This window comes from Hyla sarda, chromosome 5 (genome assembly GCF_029499605.1).
Source record: "Hyla sarda isolate aHylSar1 chromosome 5, aHylSar1.hap1, whole genome shotgun sequence".
Taxonomy (NCBI): Eukaryota; Metazoa; Chordata; class Amphibia; order Anura; family Hylidae; genus Hyla; species Hyla sarda.
Genome location: NC_079193.1, coordinates 216,625,924 through 216,650,980, shown reverse-complemented (window position 1 = coordinate 216,650,980; position 25,057 = coordinate 216,625,924). Strand labels below are relative to the sequence as shown.

The 25,057-nt window shown below is 44.0% G+C and overlaps 1 protein-coding gene across 1 annotated transcript in view; it reads right to left on the bottom strand.

Annotated features, from left to right (window-relative positions):
* LOC130273794 (enoyl-CoA hydratase EchA19-like) overlaps positions 1–22,961 on the bottom strand; it is a 113,811-nt gene extending 90,850 nt beyond the window's left edge. Inside the window, exon 1 of the mRNA XM_056521123.1 lies at positions 22,747–22,961. Within this exon, the coding sequence (XP_056377098.1) occupies positions 22,747–22,876 (130 nt within the window). The 5' untranslated portion in view covers positions 22,877–22,961. The remainder of the gene's footprint in view (positions 1–22,746) is intronic.
* Between the last annotated feature and the right edge of the window lie 2,096 nt (positions 22,962–25,057).

The following is a 25,057-nucleotide window of genomic DNA, read 5'->3' as shown; positions in this document are numbered from 1 at the left end:
ACCAGCATTTTAGTAAAAAAAAAAAAATAATCATTTACACATCCAACTTTAATGAAAAGTCATCAACCACCTGTGGGGTGTTAAGACTCACTGTACCCCTTATTATGTTCCTTGAGGGGTGTAGTTTCCAAAATAGTATGCCATGTGTTTTTTTTTTTTTTGCTGTACTGGCACCATAGGGGCTTCCTAAATGTGACATGCCCCCCAAAAACCATTTCAGCAAAAATTGCTTTCCAAGAGCAAAATGTGACTCCTTCTCTTCTGAGCATTACAGTGCGCCAGCAGAGCACTTGACGTCCACACATGGGATATTTCCATACTAAGAAGGGATGGGGTTACAAATTTTGGGAGGCATTTTCTCCTATTAACTCTTGTAAAAATGTAAAATTTGGGGGAAAACTAGCATTTTAGTGGAAAAAAAAATCATTTACACCTCCAACTTTAATGAAAAGTCATCCTACACCTGTGGGTGTTAAGGCTCACTGGGCCCCTTGTTACATTCCTTGAGAGGTGTAGTTTCCAAAATAGTATGCCATGTGGGTCTTTTTTTTTTTTCTTGCTGTTCTGGCACCATAGGGGCTTCCTAAATGTGACATGCCCCCCAAAAACCATTTCAGAAAAGCTCACTCTTCAAAATCCCACTGTCGCTCCTTCCCTTCTGAGTCCTCTAGTGCACCCAGAGAGCACTTGACATACACATATGAGGTATTTCCTTACTCAAGATAAATTGGGCTACACATTTTAGAAAGATTTCTCTCCTTTTACCCCTTGTAAAAATTCAAAAACTACAAGAACATGTTAGTGTAAAAAAACTGAAGATTTTGAATTTTCTCCTTCAATTTGCTGCTATTCCTGTGGAACACATAAAGGGTTAACAAACCTTTTGAATGTCATTTTTAATACTTTGAGGGGTGCAGTTTTTATAATGGGGTGATTTATGGGATATTTCTAATAAGAAGGCCCTTCAAATCCACTTCAAAACTGAACTGGTCCCTCAAACATTTAGATTTTTAAAATTTTGTGAAAAATTGGAAAATTGCTGATATACTTTGAAGCCCTCTGATGTCTTCCAAAAGAAAAAACATCGAAACATAGAATGTGTCGTTAGATAACCCCTTAAGGACTCAGACAATTTAATTTTTACGTTTTCATTTTTTCCTCCTCGCCTTCTAAAAATCATAACTCTTTTATATTTTCATCCACAGACTAGTATGAGGGCTTGTTTTTTGCGCGACCAGTTGTCCTTTGTAATGACATAACTCATTATATCATAAAATGTATGGTGCAACCAAAAAACACTATTTTTGTGGGGAAATTAAAACGAAAAAAGCAATTTTGCTAATTTTGGAAGGTTTTGTTTTCACGCCGTACAATTTATGGTAAAAATGACGTGTGTTCTTTATTCTGAGGGTCAATACGATTAAAATGATACCCATTATTATATACTTTTATATTATTGTTGCGCTTAAAAAAAATCACAAACTTTTTAACCAAATTAGTACGTTTATAATCCCTTTATTTTGATGACCTATAACTTTTTTATTTTTCCGTATAAGCGGCGGTATGGGGGCTCATTTTTTGCGCCATGATCTGTACTTTTTTTTGATACCACATTTGCATATAAAAAACTTTTAATACATTTTTTATAATTTTTTTTAAATAAAATGAATTAAAAAAGTAGGAATTTTGGACTTTTTTTTAATTTTTTTTCGTTCACGCCGTTCACCATACGGGATCATTAACATTTTATTTTAATAGTTCGGACATTTACGCACACGGCGATACCAAATATGTCTATTAAAAAAAAATTTTACGCTTTTTGTGGGTAAAATAGGAAAAAACGGACGTTTTACTTTTTTATTGGGGGAGGGGATTTTTCACTTTTTTTAACTTTAACTTTTACATTTTTTTTTACATAGGGGACTATTCATAGCAATACCATGATTGCTAATACTGATCTGTTCTATGTATAGGACATAGAACAGATCAGTGTTTTCGGTCATCTCCTGCTCTGGTCTGCTCGATCACAGACCAGAGCAGGAGACGCCGGGAGCCGCACGGAGGAAGGAGAGGGGACCTCCGTGCGGCGTTATGAATGATCGGATCCCCGCAGCAGCGCTGCGGGCGATCCGATCGTTCATTTAAATCGCGAACCGCCGCAGATGCCAGGATCTGTATTGATCCCGGCACCTGAGGGGTTAATGGCGGACGCCCGCGAGATCGCGGGCGTCGGCCATTGCCGGCGGGTCCCTGGCTGCGATTAGCAGCCGGGATCAGCCGCGCATGACACGGGCATCGCTCCGATGCCCGCGGTTATGCTTAGGACGTAAATGTACGTCCTGGTGCGTTAAGTACCACCTCACCAGGACGTACATTTACGTCCTGCGTCCTTAAGGGGTTAAAGTGACAGTGGTCACATGTGCAAAAAATGTCCGGGTCCTACACTGAAAATTGGCTGGGTACTTAAGGGGTTAAAGAGAATCTGTCTGCCCCAGTTGTGAAACCACCAAAAATGTATTTGTTCTAAGGGTCTTATTCCTGTACTTCCTGGTTATACTTCCTGGTTGAGCAGTTTCTCAGTACTACAACTCCCAAAATGAATTACTTTTCCTCAGCTTGTCAGTACAGCCCTCTCACCCTGCCTACTCCTCTCTCACAGCACTCCTGCCAGTTCCTCACCTAGAAGTGCTGCAGAACAAATTAATTTCACAACTGCAGCACTTGCTATTCATTCCCTGTCTGCTCGTCTGGCTGAAGCATCATTCATTACAAGGCAGCAGCATGCTGGGTGGATGTGTTCACACCTGGAATTTTATTGGTGGTACTGTCACGGTACTATTGATTTTTACTGCAATTTTCTGAAAATGGCAACATAACACAATATAGGATTGCTTTGTGTAACAGAGGATTGCCACGTGTATCAAGAAATTGGTGCTGCCCTGCTACACGGCTAGAAATCTAGATGAACTCTGCTCTGCTCTGAGACAAGCAAAGGTTTTGCTTTTATCACACAGCCAGAGGGGGCAGAAGAATTCAATTAAATAACAAAGTTATACAACTTAAATAAAAAAAAATGGATTAAAAATATATATTTAATTCTCCACTTCCCTGCTGCCACAGCAGTCATGGGGTTAGTCCCCGATATGTAGTACTTCATTGTGTTGGTCCACACTGCTTTATTGCTTCTGTCGGACACTGAAATGAATTGCATATGTTGCCTTCCGTTGCAGTATTCTTGCTAAAAATTACATCTCGTTTCTGAAGGGAATGCTGACGGATACATCTGACAGAAACACTGAAGCAATTTGGACCTACCCTTAGCCCTCTTTAAATAACATTTCATCCTCTCTTTCACAAATTCCTGGCAAGAAGCAGCTCAGATCACTTACCTTTCCATGGTTGTTTTTGCAACATGCAGCGTTCACAACATTCATCACTACATCACTATATAATGCAACACTCATGCAACAGAATTTTTGCAACCCTACTGGCTCACATACATACCAAAATATTTTAGTAGAAGGTATCATACAAATGTTCCTTACTGTATAGAGCTGTTCGCAAACTAGTATACAGAGATGTACAATGTGCAGAGTTCAGATAGTATGTTAGGGTGAGTAGTGTTTGATACAATGTGCATAGTTCACTTAAAGGGTCAGATGAGGTTCACGTGACACAACAAACCATACTGCACTGTCATTCTCACAGCACAGGTCTGGAGCAGTCACTAGCAACATCTACACAATTATGCTGCCTGGCTACTGAAGACTGTGTCAGATTTACACCACACATTTATACAACAATTTAGTAATTAAAGTGCGGAGAAAAAACTAAAAACAAAACAATAAAATAATTAAAAAAAACTAGAAGCAAGACTGGACCCTAGCACAACAGGAAGAACTCTGAGGTCATTTTTTTTTTAAGCTGCAGAGTTAAGTAGAAATGAGAACGGTCTCCCTGGCCCAGGGGTTCTGTAAATTGTTAACACCTTTTTGGCCAAGGGCAGCATACGGGTGAAGCTAAAAGGGCTATCCCTTTGCCCGAGACTATCGTTGATACTCAAGTCATCAGACAGACTGCGTGATGTGCTATCCCCATAAACCTGAATGGGGCTTCTGGGATGGAACATCAGGCAGTCAGTTAGATGACGCAAGTATCAGTGCTAGTCTTGGGAAACAGCATACCCTTTTAGTTTTACCTGTATTCTGCAGCTGGCTGAATTAAAAGTAAGGATTTGATCTAAATGTCCATTGTGTTCACTGTATGGGGGAATCCAGGGCTGTGTACAGTGGTTTTATGCACTAATAGTATGGTAGTATTATTCGGAAGCTACACAGCAGTAACGGTCTGGTGGTATTATGTGGACCCCCCATATAGTGGTTTTATTGGTCCATTCTGGGGTGGTGGTATTATTTGTTCCTTGTATAGTAGTATTATTGGTAACACTGACCATAGTTTACTGGATTCAATAACAATATAGGGATAATATTTGCTCCTTGTATACTGGTATTATTTGGTAACTGTGGGACTATTATTTAGTTGTGTACAATATTTTCATGCTGTATTATATATTGTGATGACTCGCTCTTGCAGATAGGTGCGGTTGCAGTATAGAGGCAAGGAAACAGTACTTTTCAAATCAAAGTTCCGTGTTTTATTCACACTTGGCAAACAGCAAAAACTGTCTTAGGCTAGGTTCACACTACGTTTTGTAACTACAGTTCCCGTATACAGCTGGAAGGAGGGGGCGGGGCTTAATCGCGACGCCCGCACTCAGCCGTATAGGGGAACCGTATTTAATGCATGTCTATGAGCCGACCGGAGTGAACCGCAGCCTCCGGTCGGCTGCTTTTTTGGCCATATGCGGTTTCCCGACCGCAGGCAAAAATGTGGTCGGCTCATAGACATGCATTAAATACGGTTCCCCTATACGGCTGAGTGCGGGCGCCGCGATTAAGCCCCGCCCCCCTCCTCCCAGCCGTATACAGGAACCATAGTTACAAAACGTAGTGTGAACCTAGCCTTAGATGCAGTTCAAAGAAAAACGTAACAAAAGTCCACCTGTATTCCTTAGGTGTTTGTTTACACCTGAGACCATGCCATGTGGCATCAAGCAAGTCTTTTCCAGGCCTCCAGGCAGGCTGCTGCTCACCAGCTTCTAAACTCTCAGGGAAGAACTCCATTCTCAGCTCTCTCTGGCAGTGTGAACTGCAACTAGCAAACCCCCCTCAGCTGGTGAAGCAGGCTGCCTTTAAGGCATACAAAGGCAGCCTGGATTGTGGGGAAATGGCCCCCACCCTACACTTGACCATTCCCAGTAACAGCCATCGAGGATTGGCCTTCCAGCCATATTACGGCCACAGTGTCAGTCTACATCGCAGCACAGACACTGAATAAATACTGGCTCTTACTTCACCAAGGCTTGGTGACACATACGACCATCAACCACAATACCCTTCACCTTCTCACAATACATATATATATATGTATATATATATATATATATATATATATACATACATACACACAGTACAGACCAAAAGTTTGGACACACCTTCTCATTCAGAGTTTTCTTTATTTTCATGACTATGAAAATTGTAGATTCACATTGAAGACATCAAAACTATGAATTAACACATGTGGAATTATAGACATAACAAAAAAGTGTGAAACAACTGAAAATATGTCATATTCTAGGTTCTTCAAAGTAGCCACCTTTTGCTTTGATTACTGCTTTGCACACTGTTGGCATTCTCTTGTTGAGATTCAAGAGGTAGTCACCTGAAATGGTTTTCATTTCACAGGTGTGCTGGTGTGGAGGAGGAGGTGTGATGATGTGAGGGTGCTTTGCTGGTGACACTGTTGGGGATTTATTAAAAATTGAAGGCATACTGAACCAGCATGGCTACCACAGCATCTTGCAGCGGCATGCTATTCCATCCGGTTTGTGTTTAGTTGGACCATCATTTATCTTTCAACAGGACAATGGCCCTAAACACACCTCCAGGCTGTGTAAGGGCTATTTGACCAAGAAGGAGAGTGATGGTGTGCTGCGCCAGATGACCTGGCCTCCACAGTCACCGGACCTGAACCCAATTGAGATGGTTTGGGGTGAGCTGGACCGCAGAGTGATGGCAAAAAGGGCCAACAAGTGCTAAGCATCTCTGGGAACTCCTTCAAGACTGTCGGAAGACCATTTCAGGTGACTTCCTCTTGAAGCTCATCAAGAGAATGCCAAGAGTGTGCAAAGGAGTAATCAAAGCAAAAGGTAGCTAGAACCTAGAATATGACATATTTTCACACTTTTTTGTTATGTCTATAATTCCACATGTGTTAATTCATAGTTTTGATGCCTTCAGTGTGAATCTACAATTTTCATAGTCATGAAAATAAAGAAAACTCTGAATGAGAAGGTGTATCCAAACTTTTGGTCTGTACTGTATATATACACACACACACACATATATATATATATATATATATATATATATATATATATATATATATATATACACCATCCAAAGCAAAGACACAGAAAACACTGCAACGGCATATGGGTGAATAAAGTGGGCAGAAGTTTATTTGCATCAACAAATATTTGAGTTACAGTTAATTTCCCCCTGCTCTGCCCGCCGATCGAAGTCGGGGGCAGAGCGGGGGGGGGACACGGGCGGCGAGGTGGGGAACATGGCCGGCTTACCGGACCGACGGAGGCGGCATCCTGGAGCAGCGGTGGCAGCAGGAGGAGGCAGGACAGAAAGTGCGGCGTGGAGAAGGCTGCAGCGAAGATCGCGGTAAGTGATCTTCACTGTGGCCTTCTAAAAGCTGCAAAACTACAACTCCCAGCATGCCCACACAGACAAAGACTGTGTAGTGGTCTCTAAACTGTGGACCTCCAGATGTTGCAAAACTACAACTTTCAGCATGCACTGACTGTCTGGGCATGCTGGGAGTTGTAGTTTTGCAACATGCGAAGTGGCACACTTTGGAGACCACTATACGGTGGTCTCCAAACTGTAGCCCTCCAGATGTTGCAAAAGTACAATTCCCAGCATGTCCAGACAGTCAGGGATGCTGGGCGTGTAGTTCTGCAATATCTGGCTCTTCAGATGTTGCAGAACTACAACTCCCAGGCAGCTATGCAGAAGGCCCCTGACTGCGCTCCTGCTCCTCAGAGAACGGTGTGCACCCGCAGAGCTGCTAACGTCCAGATATGAGGTATGTCCTTACTCCAAAGAAATTTACTTACAAATTTATGGTGACATTTTCTCCTAATACCACTTATGAAAATGAAAAATTCTGGGTAACCCCAGCATTTTAGTGTATAAATAATTTAAAAATTTTTTTTCACATCCCACTTAATGAACATTTATCAAACACCTGTGGGGTGTTAAGGCTCACTGGGCCCCTTGTTACATTCCTTAAGGGGTGTAGTTTACAAAATAGTATGCTATGTGTTTTTTTGCTGTTCTGGCAGCATAGGGGCTTCCTAAATGCGACATGCTCCCCAAAAAAATTTCAGCAAAATTTGCTTTCCAAAACCCAAATGTGACTCCTTCCATTCTGAGCATTATAGTTCATTATAGTTCACCCACAGAGTATTTTACGTCCTAACATGGGGTATTTCCATACTCAGAAGAGATGGGGTTACAAATTTTGGGGGCATTTTCCCCCATTACCCTTTGTAAAAATGGTAAAAAAAATTTTTTGGGGGGGGGGGGGGGGAAACTGCACTTTAGTGAATTTTTTTTTTTTTTTCCATTTACACATCCAAATTTATTTATTTTTTTCCACTTACACATCCAAAGTCGTCAAACACCTGTGGGGTGTTAAGGCTCAATGGACCCCTTGGTACGTGCCTTGAGGGGTGTAGTTTCCAAAATAGTATGCCATGTGTTTTTTTTTTTGTTTTTTTGCTGTTCTGGCACCATAGGAGCTTCCTAAATGCGACATGCCCCCCAAAAACCATTTCAGCAAAATTTGCTTTCCAAAGACCAAATGTGACTTCCCTTCTGAGCATTGTACAGGGTGGGCCATGTATATGGATACACCTTAATAAAATGTGAATGGTTGGTGACACTAACTTCCTGTTTGTGGCACATTAGTATATGTGAGGGGGGAAACTTTTCAAGATGGGTGGTGACCATGGCGGCCATTTTGAAGTTGGCCATTTTGAATGCAACTTTAGTTTTTTTCAATAGGAAGAGGGTCATGTGACACATCAAACTTATTGGGAATTTCACAAGAAAAACAATGATGTACTTGGTTTTAACGTAACTTTATAATTTCATGGGTTATTTACAAGTTTCTGAGGACAAGAAACACCTGCTGTATGTTCCAGAGGAAGTTCTTTTCTTTTTGAATTTCCTTTCTGTCTGAATACAGTGCTCTCTGATGACACCTCTGTCTATTTTAGGAACTGTCCGGAGAAGGATAGATTTCCTATGAGGATTTTCTCCTACTCTGGACAGTTCCTAAAATGGACAGAGGTGTCATCAGAGAGCACTGTGGTCAGACAGAAAGGAAATTCTAAAAGCAAAGAACTTCCTCTGGAACATACAGCAGCTGATAAGTACTGGAAGGGTTAAGATTTTTAAATAGTAATTTACAAATCTGAATAAATGAAGTAGGGATTCAGTTCACCTGTTTCGGCACGTGCACGGCCAGCCTCAAAGCTCAAAGTGAAGACCATAAAAGAAGGTGGAGCCAGCACTGAATAAAACATTCCTTTAATTGGTTCATGGTTAAAATATGGGGGATTGGGGGTGTCCAAGACACCCTCGATCCCCCTGAAGGCATAGGAGTGAGGTGGCACCCCCTCCTATCCCTGCTATTGATCGGCCGGAGCGACCGACCAATAGCAGACTGGGGGCGGGGTTAAAGTTCGGTTCCCCCCGCTATGCCCACCCATCGGTGTCCAGGAACAGCGGGGGGAACGGCGTAGTAGCGGCGGCGGTCACTTACCCGGCGTCAGAGCTCCAGATGACGGCGGCGGCTGTGATCATGGCGGCGGTGGAGGTGAGTATGGCGGCGGCGTGTCCGGGAGTCTGTTGCCTAACAACATCTGCAGGGCGACAGTTTGGAGAGTGGTCTCTAAACTGTGGAGTCACTAACTCCCCTCTTAAACAATCCCCTAAAATATAACTTTTATTGGTATAATAAAATATTCCCACTCAATTGGTTAAAAATAAGTGTCAGAGTGTTGCTTGAACAATGAAAAGTAACCAGTAGGGGACCCCCTGTCTGATAACAAAACTGTTTTAGCGGCGCTGCAGCCTGCCGCAATGGCAACACTGTGACGTGCAACTTAAAATATAGGCACAGCCACCCCCGACATGTTTCGCTGTTAAGACAGCGTTATCAAGAGGTTATGTGGTTATGTGGCCACATAACCTCTTGATAACGCTGTCTTAACAGCGAAACATGTCGGGGGTGGCTGTGCCTATATTTTAGGTTGCACGTCACAGTGTTGCCATTGCGGCAGGCTGCAGCGCCGCTAAAACAGTTTTGTTATCAGACAGGGGGTCCCCTACTGGTTACTTTTCATTGTTCAAGCAACACTCTGACACTTATTTTTAATCAATTGAGTGGGAATATTTTATTATACCAATAAGTTATATTTTAGGGGATTGTTTAAGAGGGGAGTTAGTGACTCCTGGGCTTCGGCCCTGGGGTTTGTAGTTATTGTGTCTCAGGACCCCTCATTCCCCCTTTGGGGTGTTTTTTGAGTTTGGTCTCTAAACTGTGGCCCTCCAGATGTTGCAAAACTACAACTCCCACCATGCCTTGACAGCAGTTTGCTGTGTTGGCATGCTTGGATTTGTAGTTTTGCAAGATGGGGTTCAGGTTAGAGATCACTGACAATGGTCTCTAAACTGTAGCCCTCCAGATGTTAAAAAACTACAACTCCCAGCTTGCCCAGACAGCAGTTTGCTGTCTTAGCATGCTGAGATTTGTAGTTTTGCAACATCTGGAGGGCTACAGTTTAGAGACCACTGTCAGTGATCTCCAGCCTGAACCCCTCTAAATCTTGCAAAACTACAACTCCCAGCATTCAGGAACAGCGAAAGGCTGTCTCGGCATGCTGGGAGTTGTACTTGCGTGCCTCCAGCTGTTGCATAACTACATCACCCAGCATTCCCTTTGGCAATCAGTACATGCTGACAGTTGTAGTTCTGCAACAGCTGGAGGCACACTGGTTGGGAAATACCGAGTTAGGTAATAGGTTCTATTACCTAACTCAGTATTTTCCAACCAGTGTGCCTCCAGCTGTTGCAAAACTACAACTCCCAGCATGAACGTTCTGTCAGTGCATGCTGGGAGTTGTAGTTTTGCCCCCCCCTCCCATGTGAATGTACAGGTTACATTCACACTGGCGGCGGATTACAGTGAGTTCCCCGCTTCAAGTTTGAGCTGCGGCAAATTTTCCGCCGCAGCTCAAACTCCTAGCGGGAGACTCAGTGTAATCCGCCGTCAGTGTGAATGTAACCTAAAAACACTACACTGCACTACACTAACACAAAATAAAGAGTAAAACACTACATATACACACATACACTGGTTCTGACATAAGCGCAAAACAATAAATACCCACATGTGACCCCATTTTGGAAACTACACCCCTAACGGAACATAACAAGGGGTATAGTGAGCATTTACACCCCACAGGTGTCTGACAGATCTTTGAAACAGGGGTCTGTGAAAATGAAAAATTAAATTTTTAATTTGAACAGCCCACTGTTCCAAAGATCCGTAAAATGCCAGTGGGGTGTAAATTCTCACTGCACCCCTTATTACATTCCGTGAGGGGTGTAGTTTTAAAAACGGGGTCACATGTGGGGGGGTCCACTGTTCTGGCACCACGGGGGGCTTTGTAAATGCACATGGCCAAATTCTCTCTCCAAAAACTCAATGATGCTCCTTCTCTTCTGAGCATTGTAGTTCGCCCCCAGTGCACTTCACGTCCACTTATAGGGTATTTCCATACTCAGAAGAGATGGGATTACAAATTTTGGGGGGTATGTTCTGCTATTATCCCTTGTAAAAATGTAAAATTTGGGGGAAAACAAGCATTTTAGTGTAAAAAAAAAAAAATTTTTTACACATGCAAAAGTCGTGAAACACCTGTGGGGTATTAAGGTTCACTTTACCCCTTGTTATGTTCCCCAAGGGGTCTAGTTTCCAAAATTGTATGCCATGTGAGTTTTTTTTTTTTTTTTTTGCTGTCCTGGCACCATAGGGGCTTCCTAAATGCGACATGCCCCCAGAGCAAAATTTGCTTCCAAAAAGCCAAATGTGACTCCTTCTCTTCTGAGACCTGTAGTGCGCAAGCAGAGCACTTTTCATCCCCATATGGGGTGTTTTCTGAATCGGGAGAAATTGGACTTCAAATTTTGGGGGGTATTTTCTGCTATTACCTTTTTTAAAAATATAAAATTTTTGCTAAACCAAGCATTTTTGGTAAAAAAAAAATGTTTTTTTTTACATACGCAAAAGTCGTGAAACACCTGTGGGGTATTAAGGTTCACTTTATCCCTTGTTACATTCCTCAAGGGGTCTAGTTTCCAAAATGGTATGCCATGTGTTTTTTTTTTTTTTTTTGCTGTCCTGGCACCATAGGGGCTTCCTAAATGCGACATGCCCCCCCCCCCCCCCCCAAGCAAAATTTGCTCTCAAAAAGCCAAATATGACTCCTTCTCTTCTGAGCATTGTAGTTCGTCCGTAGTGCACTTCAGGTCAACTTATGGGGTACCTCCATACTCAGAAGAGATGGGGTTACAAATTTTGGGGGGTATTTTCTGCTATGAACCCTTGCAAAAATGTGAAATTTGGGGGGAAACACATTTTAGTGAAAACATTTTTTTTTTTTTTTTTACATATGCAAAAGTCATGACACACCTGTGGGGTATTAAGGCTCACTTAATTCCTTGTTACGTTCCTCAAGGGGTCTAGTTTCCAAAATGGTATTCCATGTGTTTTATTTTTTGCTGTTCTGGCACCATAGGGGCTTCCTAAATGCAACATGCCCCCCAAAAACCATTTCAGAAAAATAAACTCCCCAAAATCCCCTTGTCGCTCCTTCGCTTCTGAGCCCTCTACTGCGCCCGCCGAACAATTTACATAGACATATGAGGTATGTGCTTACTCGAGAGAAATTGGGCTACAAATTCAAGTATTAATGTTATCCTTTCACCCCTTGTAAAAATTAAAAAATTGGGTCTACAAGAACATGCAAGTGTAAAAAATGAAGTGTCAGGCCCAAGGCCTGATTATTAAAATCCTATATGTGTATTATAATTATAACTGTGTGCTGTATTATCCAAGCCATGGGTGAGAGGTCATTCAGACTGTGTTTTTGTGTATGGCATTTTATTGGGGGGTCTGGCTGTTTGTTTACATCTCCTTTGAAGTCAAAGGCTTTTTTGAAGTCATGCACTCTGGTCCCATCATATAATCAAACAGATAAGGGGCCAGGAAGAGAGAAGACCCCCTGGTGGGATCAGAGGGTAGGGGGGAATGGAGTCTCCCTTCCAAAAAGGCAGATATATAATATTTTACAATGCTAGACTCGGGGTGTTCAATGCTGTGCAACAAGCTGACAAGACCATCCTAAGAACAGCACTCTCACTCACTCATGGAGTGCTATATCATCATGCTGTAAGAACTTCATCTTTTGTTTTCTGAACTTGTCTTGCAAAACTCTTTTATATATTTTTGTAACTGTATGTAATTTGTTTCTGTATTTTTATATAGTCAGCACTGTGATACCTTTTATCAGATTAAATGTTTAATTAATCAGCTCTGGTCTTTGATCTCTAAATATATGAGCTCACCTTTCTGAAGGAGGCTCTGGTAAAACATGTTTATCTAAGGGTTAATTTGGTGACTTGCTGTGACTTGTAGTGGATACCCAGAGATCTGGCGGCTTTAACCCTTGCACCATCACACTCTCTCTAGCGTCTTGGCTGGACCGATAGGGTGTGATCATGACAACTGGTGGCAGCGTCGGGATATATTTAGAGATTTTTAGTGCTTACTGGATTTTACCTGTAGGAAAATCTTAGCACTAAAAAGAAATTGCATACATATTCTTGTGTGTAAATTCCAAAGACAGAGCTCAGTGCTGGTTTAAAAGACATACAAAAAGAGTGCAAGACAGTTCTGTCCTCCCCATCTCCTGTTTTACCTCCTCTGTCTCATCTCGAAATATGGAGGCATATCTCAAGCAGTCCAAGCCTGCACTGGAGCTAATGTGCCAAGAAAAGGACATCCCTACTGCAGGAAAGAACAAGGAACAACTTATTGCTGATCTTGTGGAGTATGATGCCAGTGCAGAAGAGCTGAGTAACATGAGACAAAGTCCTACAGCTGGAACTGCCATCCAAGGACTATCTCCTGGGGAATACAACATTACTCCCCATCAGGACAGTACTCCACATGAGGCCTTGGACTCTTATATGCGGACTGCCTTACAACACCTTGGGAATGTGGATGCCAATCTGAAACTCCAACTGCTTCTCCAGTACCAAACTGCAGAGAGAGAGGCACGAGCGGCAGAGTGAGAGGAACAAGCCGCAGAAAGAGCGGCCCAGCGAAGGCATGAACTGGGGTTCTGAGGCTGAGAGGGGATGCTTCATCCGCACGGAGTGATGTGCAAGATCAAGGAGAACACAAACCCCGCTTGGAACATTTCCCCATGTTGGAGAAAGATGGTGATCTGGATGTGTTCCTGAGGGGATTTGAAAAGGTTTGCCAGCAGTTCCATCTACCTAAGGAACAGTGGGGACGATATCTAACCCCACGGTTGCGAGGAAAAGCTCTGGATGTGTTTGCTTCTCTTTCCTCTGAGAGTGACCAGGACTATGAGGCAATAAAATCTGCCCTGCTCAAAAGTTTTAATCTGACTCCAGAGACTTATCGGAAAAAGTTTCAGACTTTGCAACAAAGTGCCACAGAAAGCTGCACTCAACATGCCGGTCAGCTAAGGACTGCATTCAGGCTATGGCTGGGGGCCTACAAGTCACTACCTATGAGGCCCTGGAGGACTTGATGGTCCTGGATCAGTTTCTCCAAACGCAGAGCTTTGAAGCCAGAGAGTGGATTTTGGACCGCAAGCCCAAGACAGCCATGGAAGCAGCAGAACTAGGAGATGACTTTGCCAACAACCGGGCGCCAGCAGCAAAGCGTGGATCTGCACAAGCTGGAGCAAGTACCTGGAGGGGAGCCACACAACCACAAAGCACCACCAGGTCAGCCGGGAAATTCTAGCCATCATTCCCAAAAGCAACAGGAGCCACATTGGGTGAGGGGGACAACCGCCGATGTTACAGATGCAACAATATTGGGCACCTGAGTGCCACTTGCCCCAACAAAAAGAATTCTCCACCAGTAGCTGGAGGACACACAGCTGTTCTTCTGGTGTCCGGAGCGGTGGAGAAAAGAGCGGATAACCTGCAGAGTGTAACTGTGGGTGACCGGGTTACAGTGGGTTTGCAAGATTCTGGAGCCTCCTTTACCTTGGTGCGGCCTGAAGTGGTGGATACAGAGGACATCATCCCTGGAAGAACCATGGCTTTAAAAGGAATTGGAGGTGTGCGGCCTGCTCTGCCCATGGCCCGTGTGTACCTGGATTGGGGTACAGGCAAAGGTTTGCGGGAGGTGGGGGTCTCTGAGGACATCCCTGTTAATGTTCTGCTGGGGAATGATTTGGGTCGGATGCTCTGTCTTTATGCTCCAAAGCACACTACCTGCACTCCGGATGGGCTAGAAGAGAGCCCTGTTCATTCTGAGGTACTGTGCAAGACTTTGGGAGACACTGCGAGATGTGGAAACTGGGAGGGAGTACAGGGGATTGATAAATGTTTACCTGTGACTGAACCAGTAATGTTTTCCAAAAGTGAAATGGGGTGTATTGTAACATGTGGTGACAATGCATTGCCAATGCCAAAACCTAGTGGAGATGGGCTAGGGGGAGGGGTTGGTGTGCTCCTGGTGACATATAAGGATGAGGGACCAGCAGTGAGTGATATGTCCCAATCCTGTGAGCCTAAGGAGGGAGAGGGAAGGAGTGATAGCCCTGTGTATGATGCCTGTATTGCTATGTCTGGAACTGAGAGAGAGGAAGGAAAACCCTAGGGAGGCATACCAATGGTGGCAGTGGTAACGCGTCAGCAGCATGCCAGGGCTGCAGCTTTAAAAAGAAGGGAGGATGGTGATGCAAGGGGCAAGCTGTGTGACATGCAAGCCACAGCAGAGGAAGGTGGAGATGCTAGTTCACCTGGGGGAAATGTGCTCCCTGATACCACGAGATGGGGGGAGGGAAATGAGCATTTCCAGGACGCTCTGCGCAGTGACCCTTCCCTTGAAGGGCTGAGACCACGTGCTGAACATACAGGTGTTGACAAAGATGGGCATCGGGTATATTGGGAAAATGATATCTTGTACTGGGAGTCCCTTTCCAAAGCAATGCTAGGGGTCCAGGAGAGAGAAAGGCAGTTAGTGGTTCATAGACAGTACAGGAAAGAGCTGCTGAGGTTAGCCCATGAGACCACCCTGGCAGGACATTTGGGAGTGGCCAAGACAAAGTCCAGGTTGGCACGCAATTTCTATTGGCTGTTGCAAATTACTGTAGATCATGTCATGTCTGCCAAAGGGTGGGTAAATCTGGGGATGTAACTCGTGTTCCCCTAGTTCCCCTACCAGTCATATCTGTACCTTTCGAACGAGTGGCAGTGGATATTGTGGGGCCTCTGGCTATACCCAGCAGCACAGGGAAACAATTTATTCTTACTGTTGTAGATTATGCAACCAGGTACCCTGAGGCTGTTGCCTTATCCTCCGTCCGAGCAGATAAGGTGGCAGATGCTCTGATCAGTATTTTCTGCAGGGTAGGGTTCCCCAGAGAAATGCTCACTGATCAGGTCACACAGTTCATGTCCATTCTCATGCAAAGTCTCTGTAAGAAGGTGAATGTCCAGCACTTGGTAGCAAGCCCATGCCACCCCCAAACAAATGGTCTTTGTGAGAGGTTCAATGGGACCTTGAAACAAATGCTAAAAACATTTGTAGAATCAGAGGGCAGGGACTGGGAAAAGTATTTACCCCATCTGTTATTTGCTTACAGGGAGGTACCCCAAGAGTCTACAGGTTTCTCGCCCTTTGAATTATTGTATGGTCGCAAAGTGCGGGGACCCCTAGATTTAGTAAGAGGGGAATGGGAAGGGGGGCTACATGCCCCTGAGACTTCTGTGGTGGAGTATGTTCTGAGATTCAGGGACAGGATGCAGGCATTGACTGGGCTGGTACATGACAACCTCACAGCAGCACAGTCCAGACAGAAGTACTGGTATGATCGCAATGCAAGGGACCGGGTCTATGAAGTAGGGATCGACCGATTATCGGTATGGCCGATATTATCGGTCGATAATCACAATTTTGGGCATTATCGGTATCGGCAATTACCTTGCCGATAAGCTGATAATGCCCCGCCCCCCGCACCGCCCCCACCGCACCGCGACCGCCCACCCCCGACCCACCGCACCGCGTCGCACCCCCCACCGCACCGCCCCATTGCCTCCCCCATCCCCGGTTTTATAATTACCTGTTCCTGGGGCCCACGCTTCTTCTTGCTCCTGCTGCGTCCTGCGTTACGCTGTGCAGTGATGTGACGTGCGCGACGTGACGTCACCGTCAGTGCGCACAGTGACAGTTCAGGAGGACGCTACCGGAGCCAGATGTAGAGTGGACCCCGAGAACAGGAAATTATAAAACTGGGGATGGGGCAGGCAATGGGGCCGGGGCGGTGCTGCGGGTCGGGGGGTAGCAGCGCGGCGGGGCGGTCGCGGGGCAATTGCGGTGTGGCGGGTTGGGGGGGGGGGGGGGCGGTGATAGGTCTCAGGACCCCCGGACAGGCAGGGGGAGAGAAGCGGGTGGCGGCGGCGGTCTATGGCACCGCAAAAGCCACTGCAGTGTATTGATTTAAAGTGCCCACTTTAAATCAATGATCTGCAGCGGTGTCGCGGGGGGATAAATAGCCGACAACTTATACCGGAATATCGGTATAAGTTATCGGCTATCGGCCCTAACCTCAACCAATTATCGGTATCGGCCCTAAAAAAAACGATATCGGTTGATCCCTACTATGAAGTGGGACAGAAGGTAATGATTCTGAACCCCATCAGGCAGAATAAGTTGCAGGCCGCCTGGGAGGGTCCCTTCCCCATTCTGCAGCGCCTAGAACCCACCACATATGTAGTTGCTCTTGATGAGAAAGGTCAGAAGCAGAGACAGTACCACATTAATATGCTAAAGGCATACTATGACCCTGAGGAGGTGGTACTCAGTGTATGTAGTGCACCAGAGGAAGGGCTTGGTAGTGATCCCTTACTGGACCTAGTGGAGGAAGCTAAGAGCCAGGGATCCCTTCAGGATGTGGAGATCAATCCACAACTCTCAGAGGAAAGAAAGGGGCAGCTAAGTCAGGTACTTTGCCGCTTCAGTGCCACCTTTACTGGGAAGCCAGGGCGAACTACTCTAGCCACCCATCATGTTGATACGGGGGACCAGCCACCACTAAGACAGGTAACCTACCGGGTATCCCCAGAGGTAAAGTCCCATATACACAAGGAGATTGAGGACAGTTTGAAGTTAGGGGTGATTAAGAAGTCAAAAAGCCCTTGGGCCTCCCCAGTAGTTCTGGTGCCTAAAAAAGACAAATCTACTAGGTTCTGTGTGGATTACAGAAGGTTAAATGCTGTCACTACCTTTGATGCATACCCTATGCCCAGAATAGATGAACTACTTGATCAGATAGCAGGTTCCCAATATGTTGATTTAAGTCAAGGGTACTGGCAGATCCCTATGACCCCAGAGGCCCAGGAGCGGTCAGCCTTTATCACTCCCTTTGGGTTGTTTGAGTGCTGTGTCATGCCTTTTGGGATGAAAAATGCCCCAGCCACTTTCCAACGACTGGTTGATCAGCTACTAGAGGGCCACAGGGAATACGCCGTGGCATACTTAGATGATATTGCCATATTCAGCAAGACCTGGGAGGAGCACTTGATTCACCTGGGCATGGTGGTGCAGCAAATAGCTGAAAAGTGTCAAGTTGGCATGACAGAAGTGCAGTATCTCGGACATAGGGTAGGAGGAGGGTCCCTACGCCCTGAGCCCAGTAAGGTGGAGTCTATTATGGCCTGGCCAATTCCTAAGACCAAAAAACAGGTCATGTCCTTTTTGGGGACTGCAGGGTATTATCGTAGATTTGTCCCAGATTATAGTAAGATAGCAAAACCTCTCACAGACTTGACAAAAAAGAAGGTGTCCAAGCAAATTACCTGGACTGAGGATTGTGATAAGTCCTTCATTGCCCTCAAGACTGCACTGTCCAACTCTCCGGTCCTCCAGGCCCCAGATTTCAGTAGGAGGTTTGTGGTACAAACAGATGCTACCAATTTTGGTCTGGGGGCTGTTCTTAGCCAAGTAAACTCCAATGGAGAAGAACACCCCATTCTTTACCTGAGTAGGAAGCTATTGCCTAGAGAAGTGGCCTATGCGGTCATAGAGAAGGAATGTCTAGCTGTGGTCTGGGCTTTGCAAAAATTACAGCCATACCTGTATGGCAGGGATTTTACTGTCATAACTGATCACAACCCTCTACATTGGTTGGACAGAGTGTCAGGTAACAATGGCAAACTACTTCGCTGGAGTCTTATCCTCCAGCAATATAATTTCACTGTCCAACACAGGAAAGGAAGCCTGCATCAAAATGCAGATGGATTATCGCGTCAGGGGGAAATAGATGGTTAGTGGAAACAGATCTAACACTACCAACAAAATAGAACCAGATCATGTAAAATGACTTTTATTAACATATATGCAAAAAATACATATAATAAAAAGAGGATAAAATAAGGCACTACAATAGCAGTCACAGAAGATGGGAGCAGGCAAGTGGTGTAGCCCTACATGGAGTACAGGGAATAACTGGTGTACCATAGAAAGTACAAATGTAAACATGGAAGAGGTCACTGGATATTATTGAAAAATGTCTATAAACATATGGGTAACAAATAATGTAACAGTGACACATCAAAGAATGTCCTAAATGGGAAAGAGTACAATAAACAGAGAGTAGCCAAGGGAGAAATGAATCAGACACCATAAAGTCCTCCTGCCATGCAGCCACACACCTACCTCCTCCTACCCCAACGTACGTTTCGCCTGTGCTTCGTCAGGGGGCCCCTGATATATAATATTTAACAATGCTAGACTCGGGGTGTTCAATGCTGTGCAACAAGCTGACAAGACCATCCTAAGAACAGCACTCTCACTCACTCATGGACTGCTATATCATCATGCTGTAAGAACTTCATCTTTTGTTTTCTGAATTTGTCTTGCAAAACTCTTTTATATATTTTTTTTAACTGTATGTCATTTGTTTCTGTATTTTTATATAGTCAGCACTGTGATACCTTTTATCAGATTAAATGTTTAATTAATCAGCTCTGGTCTTTGATCTCTAAATATATGAGCTCACCTTTCTGAAGGCAGCTCTGGTAAAACACGTTTATCTAAGGGTTAATTTGGTGACTTGCTGGGACTTGTAGTGGATACCCAGAGGTCTGGCGGCTTTAACCCTTGCACCATCACACTCTCTTTAGCGTCTTGGCTGAACCGATAGGGTGTGATCGTGACATGAAGATTTTGAATTTTCTCCTTCACTTTACTGCTTTTCCTGTGAAACACCTAAAGGGTTAAAACACTTACTGAATGTCATTTTGAATACTTTGGGGGGTGCAGTTTTTATAATGGGGTCATTTATGGGGTATTTCTAATATGAAGACCCTTCAAATCCACTTCAAACCTGAACTGGTCCATGAAAAATAGCGAGTTTGAAAATTTTGTGAAAAATTTTAAAATTGCTGCTGAACTTTGAAGCCCTCTGATGTCTTCCAAAAGTAAAAACACGTCAATTTTATGATGCAATCATAAAGTAGACATATTGTATATGTGAATCCCCCAAAAAATTATTTGGAATATCCATTTGCCTTACAAGCAGAGAGCTTCAAAGTTAGAAAAATGCAAAATTTTCAATTTTTTCATCAAATTTGGGGATTTTTCACCAAGAAAGGATGCAAATTACCACAAAAATTTACCACTATGTTAAAGTAGAATATGTCACGAAAAAACAATTTCGGAATCAGATTGATAAGTAAAAGCATTCCAGAGTTATTAATGTTTAAAGTGACAGTGGTCAGATGTGCAAAAAAGGGCTGCGTCCTAGAGGTGAAAATGGGCTGCATCCTTAAGGGGTTAAGAGGCCTTTTTAAAAATGAAATAGGCTATTTGATTGGTTACTAGGGGCAACTGCACCACTTTTTTTCCACATGGTTTTTGATAATTCTCCCCCTTGCTGCTAGTAAAAAAATTTTATATGACTCACTAGCAAAATGCATCCTTGCCTTATCTTTCAAACAGAGTTTGTTTAATGTGAACCTGTCATTTGCAAAAACGATTTATATAATGTAAATAATACCATTATATGTATATTCATAATATACATTGGTTAAAAATTTTGTATATTTTTGGGTAAAAAATGCTGTCTCTGCAGCTATTGTCTGTGTGTCTCTATGAGGAGACCAAATACAGGAAGTGAGGGTGGGATAAGCAGGGCTCTGTGCAGGCTCCTGTCATGTCAATCATCCTGCTGTGTGAGCTGGGTGTGTGTTACAGAGCCTCTGTTTGTCCTCAGTGCACAGAGCCCTGCTTGTCCACAGTGCACAGAGCCATGCCTATTCTCAGTGTACAGAGCCCTGCTTGTCCTAAGTGTACAGAGCCCTGCTTGTCCTAAGTGTACAGTGCCCTGGTTGTCCTCACTGTACAGAGCCCTCCTTGTCCTCAGTGTACAGAGCCCTGCTTGTCCTCTGTGTACAGAGCCCTACTTGTCCGCAGTGTACAGAGCCCTGCTTGTCCTTAGTGTACAGAGCCCTGCTTGTCCTTAGTGTACATAGCCCTGCTTGTCCTAAGTGTACAGAGCCCTACTTGTCCTCAGTGTACAGAGCCTGCTTGTCCTCAGTGTACAGAGCCCTGCTTGTCCACAGTGTACAGAGCCCTGCTTGTCCTCAGTGTACAGAGCCCTGCTTGTCCTCAGTGTACAGAACCCTGCTTGTCCTCAGTGCACAGAGCCCTGCTTGTCCTCAGTGTACAGAGCCCTACTTGTCCTCAGTGTACAGAGCCCTGCTTGTCCTCAGTGTACAGAGCCCTGCTTGTCCTCAGTGTACAGAGCCCCGCTTGTCCTCATTGCACAGAGCCTCGCTTGTCCTCATCGCACAGAGCCCTGCTTGTCCTCATTGCAGAGCCCTGCTTGTCCTCTGTGTACAGAGCCCTACTTGTCCTCAGTGTACAGAGCCCTGCTTGTCCTTAGTGTACAGAGCCCTGCTTGTCCTCAGTGTACAGAGCCCTGCTTGTCCTAAGTGTACAGAGCCCTGCTTGTCCTCAGTGCACAGAGCCCTGCTTGTCCTCAGTGTACAGAGCCCTGCTTGTCCTCAGTGCACAGAGCCCTGCTTGTCCTCAGTGTACTGAGCCCTGCTTGTCCTCAGTGTACAGAGCCCTGCTTTCTCTCAGTGTACAGAGCCCTGCTTGTCCTCAGTGTAAAGAGCCCTCATTGTCCTCAGTGTACTGATCCCTGACTGTCCTCAGTGTACTGATCCCTGCTTGTCCTCATTGTACAGAGCCCTGCTTGTCCTCATTGCACAGAGCCCTGCTTGTCCTCAGTGTACAGAGCCCTGCTTGTCCTCAGTGTACAGAGCCCTGCTTGTTCTGTACTGAGCCCTGCTTGTCCACCAACATTTCCTGTACTTTGTCTCTGCAAAGAGACACACTGGCAATAGCTGCAGGGACAAAAATATACACATTTTTGAATCAATCTGTATTACAAATATACATATAATGTTATTTTCTTAATTAGAATTTTTTTTTTTGCATATGACTTTATGTTCAGGGAGGGTGCTATAGGGCTTAGCATGTTCAAGCTACACCCCTGCATCACAGCCTTCCATCAAAGGTATATGTCCGACCTTGCCAGGTGCAGATGCCGAGCCTGCATTTAATTATAATGTAAAATTACTTTGAATAATGCAGTGAAGGGTGATAGTGATAGTAGTGTTGCTCACGAATATTCGCAATTCGAATATTATTCGCGAATATCGCATATTCACGAATTCGCGATTTTCGCGAATATAGCGCTATATATTCGTAATTACGAATATTCGTTTTTTTTTTTTTTTTTTTTTTTTTCTTCACAGTACACATCACAGTGATCACCCCTCTCTGCTTCCAGCTTGTGTGGTGTAAAGAAGGCTGTAATACTACTGTGTGAGACTGGCGCGCGGAAATTCGCATATGCGAAAATTAGCATATGCTAATTTCGCATATGCGAATATTCGCGTATGTTAATTTTGTATGTGCTAGTATTCACATATGTTAATTTTCGCATACGCGAATTTTCGCATATGCGAAAATAAAACGAGAATATAACGAATATGCGAATATTCGCGAATATATGACGAATATTCGTCCATATATTCGCGAATATTCGCGAATTCGAATATGGCCTATGCCGCTCAACACTAAGTGATAGTAGTAGTTAAATAAAATCAATGAAAAGCAGAAAAGGACAAAACAAGAAGTGTCTTGTTTAATACTACCTACTCTTTGGCAATGAAAAGATAAAAAGAGAGAATGCACCTGTCTGATATGACCTCTCCAAAGACTTGGACAACAACCTAAGGTTATAGGTAAGCACAACTCCTGCGGACTGCATCCAAGCAGATGTACTGTTCCAGAGTCGAACTCCACTTGCAGATCTTAACAGCATTCCAGATCAGTAAAAATGTATAACTGAAAATGTCTTGTGAGGGATCCTGCGTGACAAGTGGATGTCACTAGGTAAATGAACAATAATCTGATTAATATAATGTTCAAGAAAAACAAACAGGTAGAACTAAAACAGAAGCTAGTTCACAAAATACATAAAATTCATTCAGTACGGTAAGTTTTCACAACCTTTCACTTTTTGGTATGTTGCAACCTTCTAAAACAAAAAGATATTCAAGTCCGTCCCCCCCCCCCCTCCCCATTATTCTGCACTCAACAACCCATAATGACAAAGTAAAAACAAAACATTAGACAATTTAGCAAATTTATTAAAAGGGAAAAATGAAAAAGATTTGCTATGATACTTGATATTTAGTTCTGGGGCCTCTAATTTCTCTTGATCATCTCTGAGATGTTTTTACACCTTGGTTGAAGACGCCTGTGGGAAATTCAGTTGATAGGACAGGATATGGAAAGACACAGCCCTGTCTATAGGGTCTTACAGCTGACAATCTATATCTGAGAAAAAAAACAAGCCATGGGGTGGAAATAACTGCCTGCAGGGCTCAGAGCCAGGATTGTGTAGAGGCAATTTAAAGAAGGGTACAAAAAACATCTGCTACATAGAATGTTCCGAAGAGCACAGTGGCCTCCATAATTCTTAACCCCTTAATGACCAAGCCCATTTTCACCTTAAGGAAGAGGCCAATTTTATTTTTGCGTTTTTTCCTCCTCGCCTTCTAAAATCCATAACTCTTTTATATTTCCATCTACAGACCCATATAAGGGCTTGTTTTTTGTGTGACCAATTGTACTTTGTAATGAAACCCCTCATTTTACCATAAAATGTACGGCGAACCCCAAAAATAAATTTATTAGGGAGGAAATTTAAATGACAACCAAAATTTTGCACATTTTGGAGGGTTTCGTTTTCACACAATACACTTTACGGTAAAAATGACATGTGTTCTTTATTCTGTGGGTCAATACGATTAAAATGATACCCATGGCTAGATACTTTTATATTTTTGTACCGCTTAAAAAAAAATCTAAAACTTTTTGTACAACATCAGTAATCTAAAATCAACCTATTTTGACCACCTATAACTTTTTCATTTTTCCATATATAGGGCAGTATGAGGGCTCATTTTTTGCACCGTCATCTGTACTTTTTTTTAGATACCACATTTACATACCGTATTTATCGGCGTATAACACGCACTTTTTAGGCTAAAATTTTTAGCCTAAAGTCTATGTGCGTGTTATACGCCGATACACTCCCAGGAAAGGCAGGGGGAGAGAGGCCATCGCTGCCCGCTTCTCTCCCTTCCCTGGGGGTCTAGAGCGCTGCTGCCGGCCCTTCTCTCCCCCTAGCTATCGGCGCCGCTGCCCGTTCTGTCCCCCTGACTATCGGTACCGGCGCCCCATTGCCGGCACCGATAGCCAGGGGGAGAGAAGCGGCGCCGACAGCCAGGGGGAGAGAAGGGGCAGCGGCACCCATTGCTGGCGCCGCTGCCCCGTTGCCTCCCCCCATCCCCGGTGGCATAATTACCTGGGTCGGATCCGCGCTGCTGCAGGCCTCCGGCGTGCGTCCCCTGCGTCGTTGCTATGCACGGCGCGGCGCACTGACGTCATGCGCCGCGCCGTGCAGCGCATAGCCTCTTTCCCCCTGCCTTTCCTGGGGATATATCGGGGTATACACGCGCACACATGCACCCTCATTTTACCATGGATATTTGGGTAAAAAACTTTTTTTACCCAAATATTCTTGGTAAAATGAGGGTGCATGTTATAGACCGGTGCGTGGTATACACCGATAAATACGGTATATAACACTTATAGATAATTTTTATAAATTTTTTTTTAAATAAAATGTGACAAAAAAGCAGCATCTTTGGACATTTTTTTTTTTTTTTACGTTTACGCCATTCACCGTACGGGATCATTAACATTATATTTTGATAGTTCGGACATTTACGCACATGGCAATACCAAATATGTTTATTAAAAAAAGGTTTACGCTTTTTGGGGGTAAAATGGGAAAAACGGACAATTTTCATTTTTATTGGGGGAGGGGATTGTTTTTCTTTTTTTTACTTTTTATTTTTACATTTTTCAACTTTTATTTTACACTTTTTATGTCCCCATAGGGGACTATTCATAGCAATCCTTTGATTGCTCA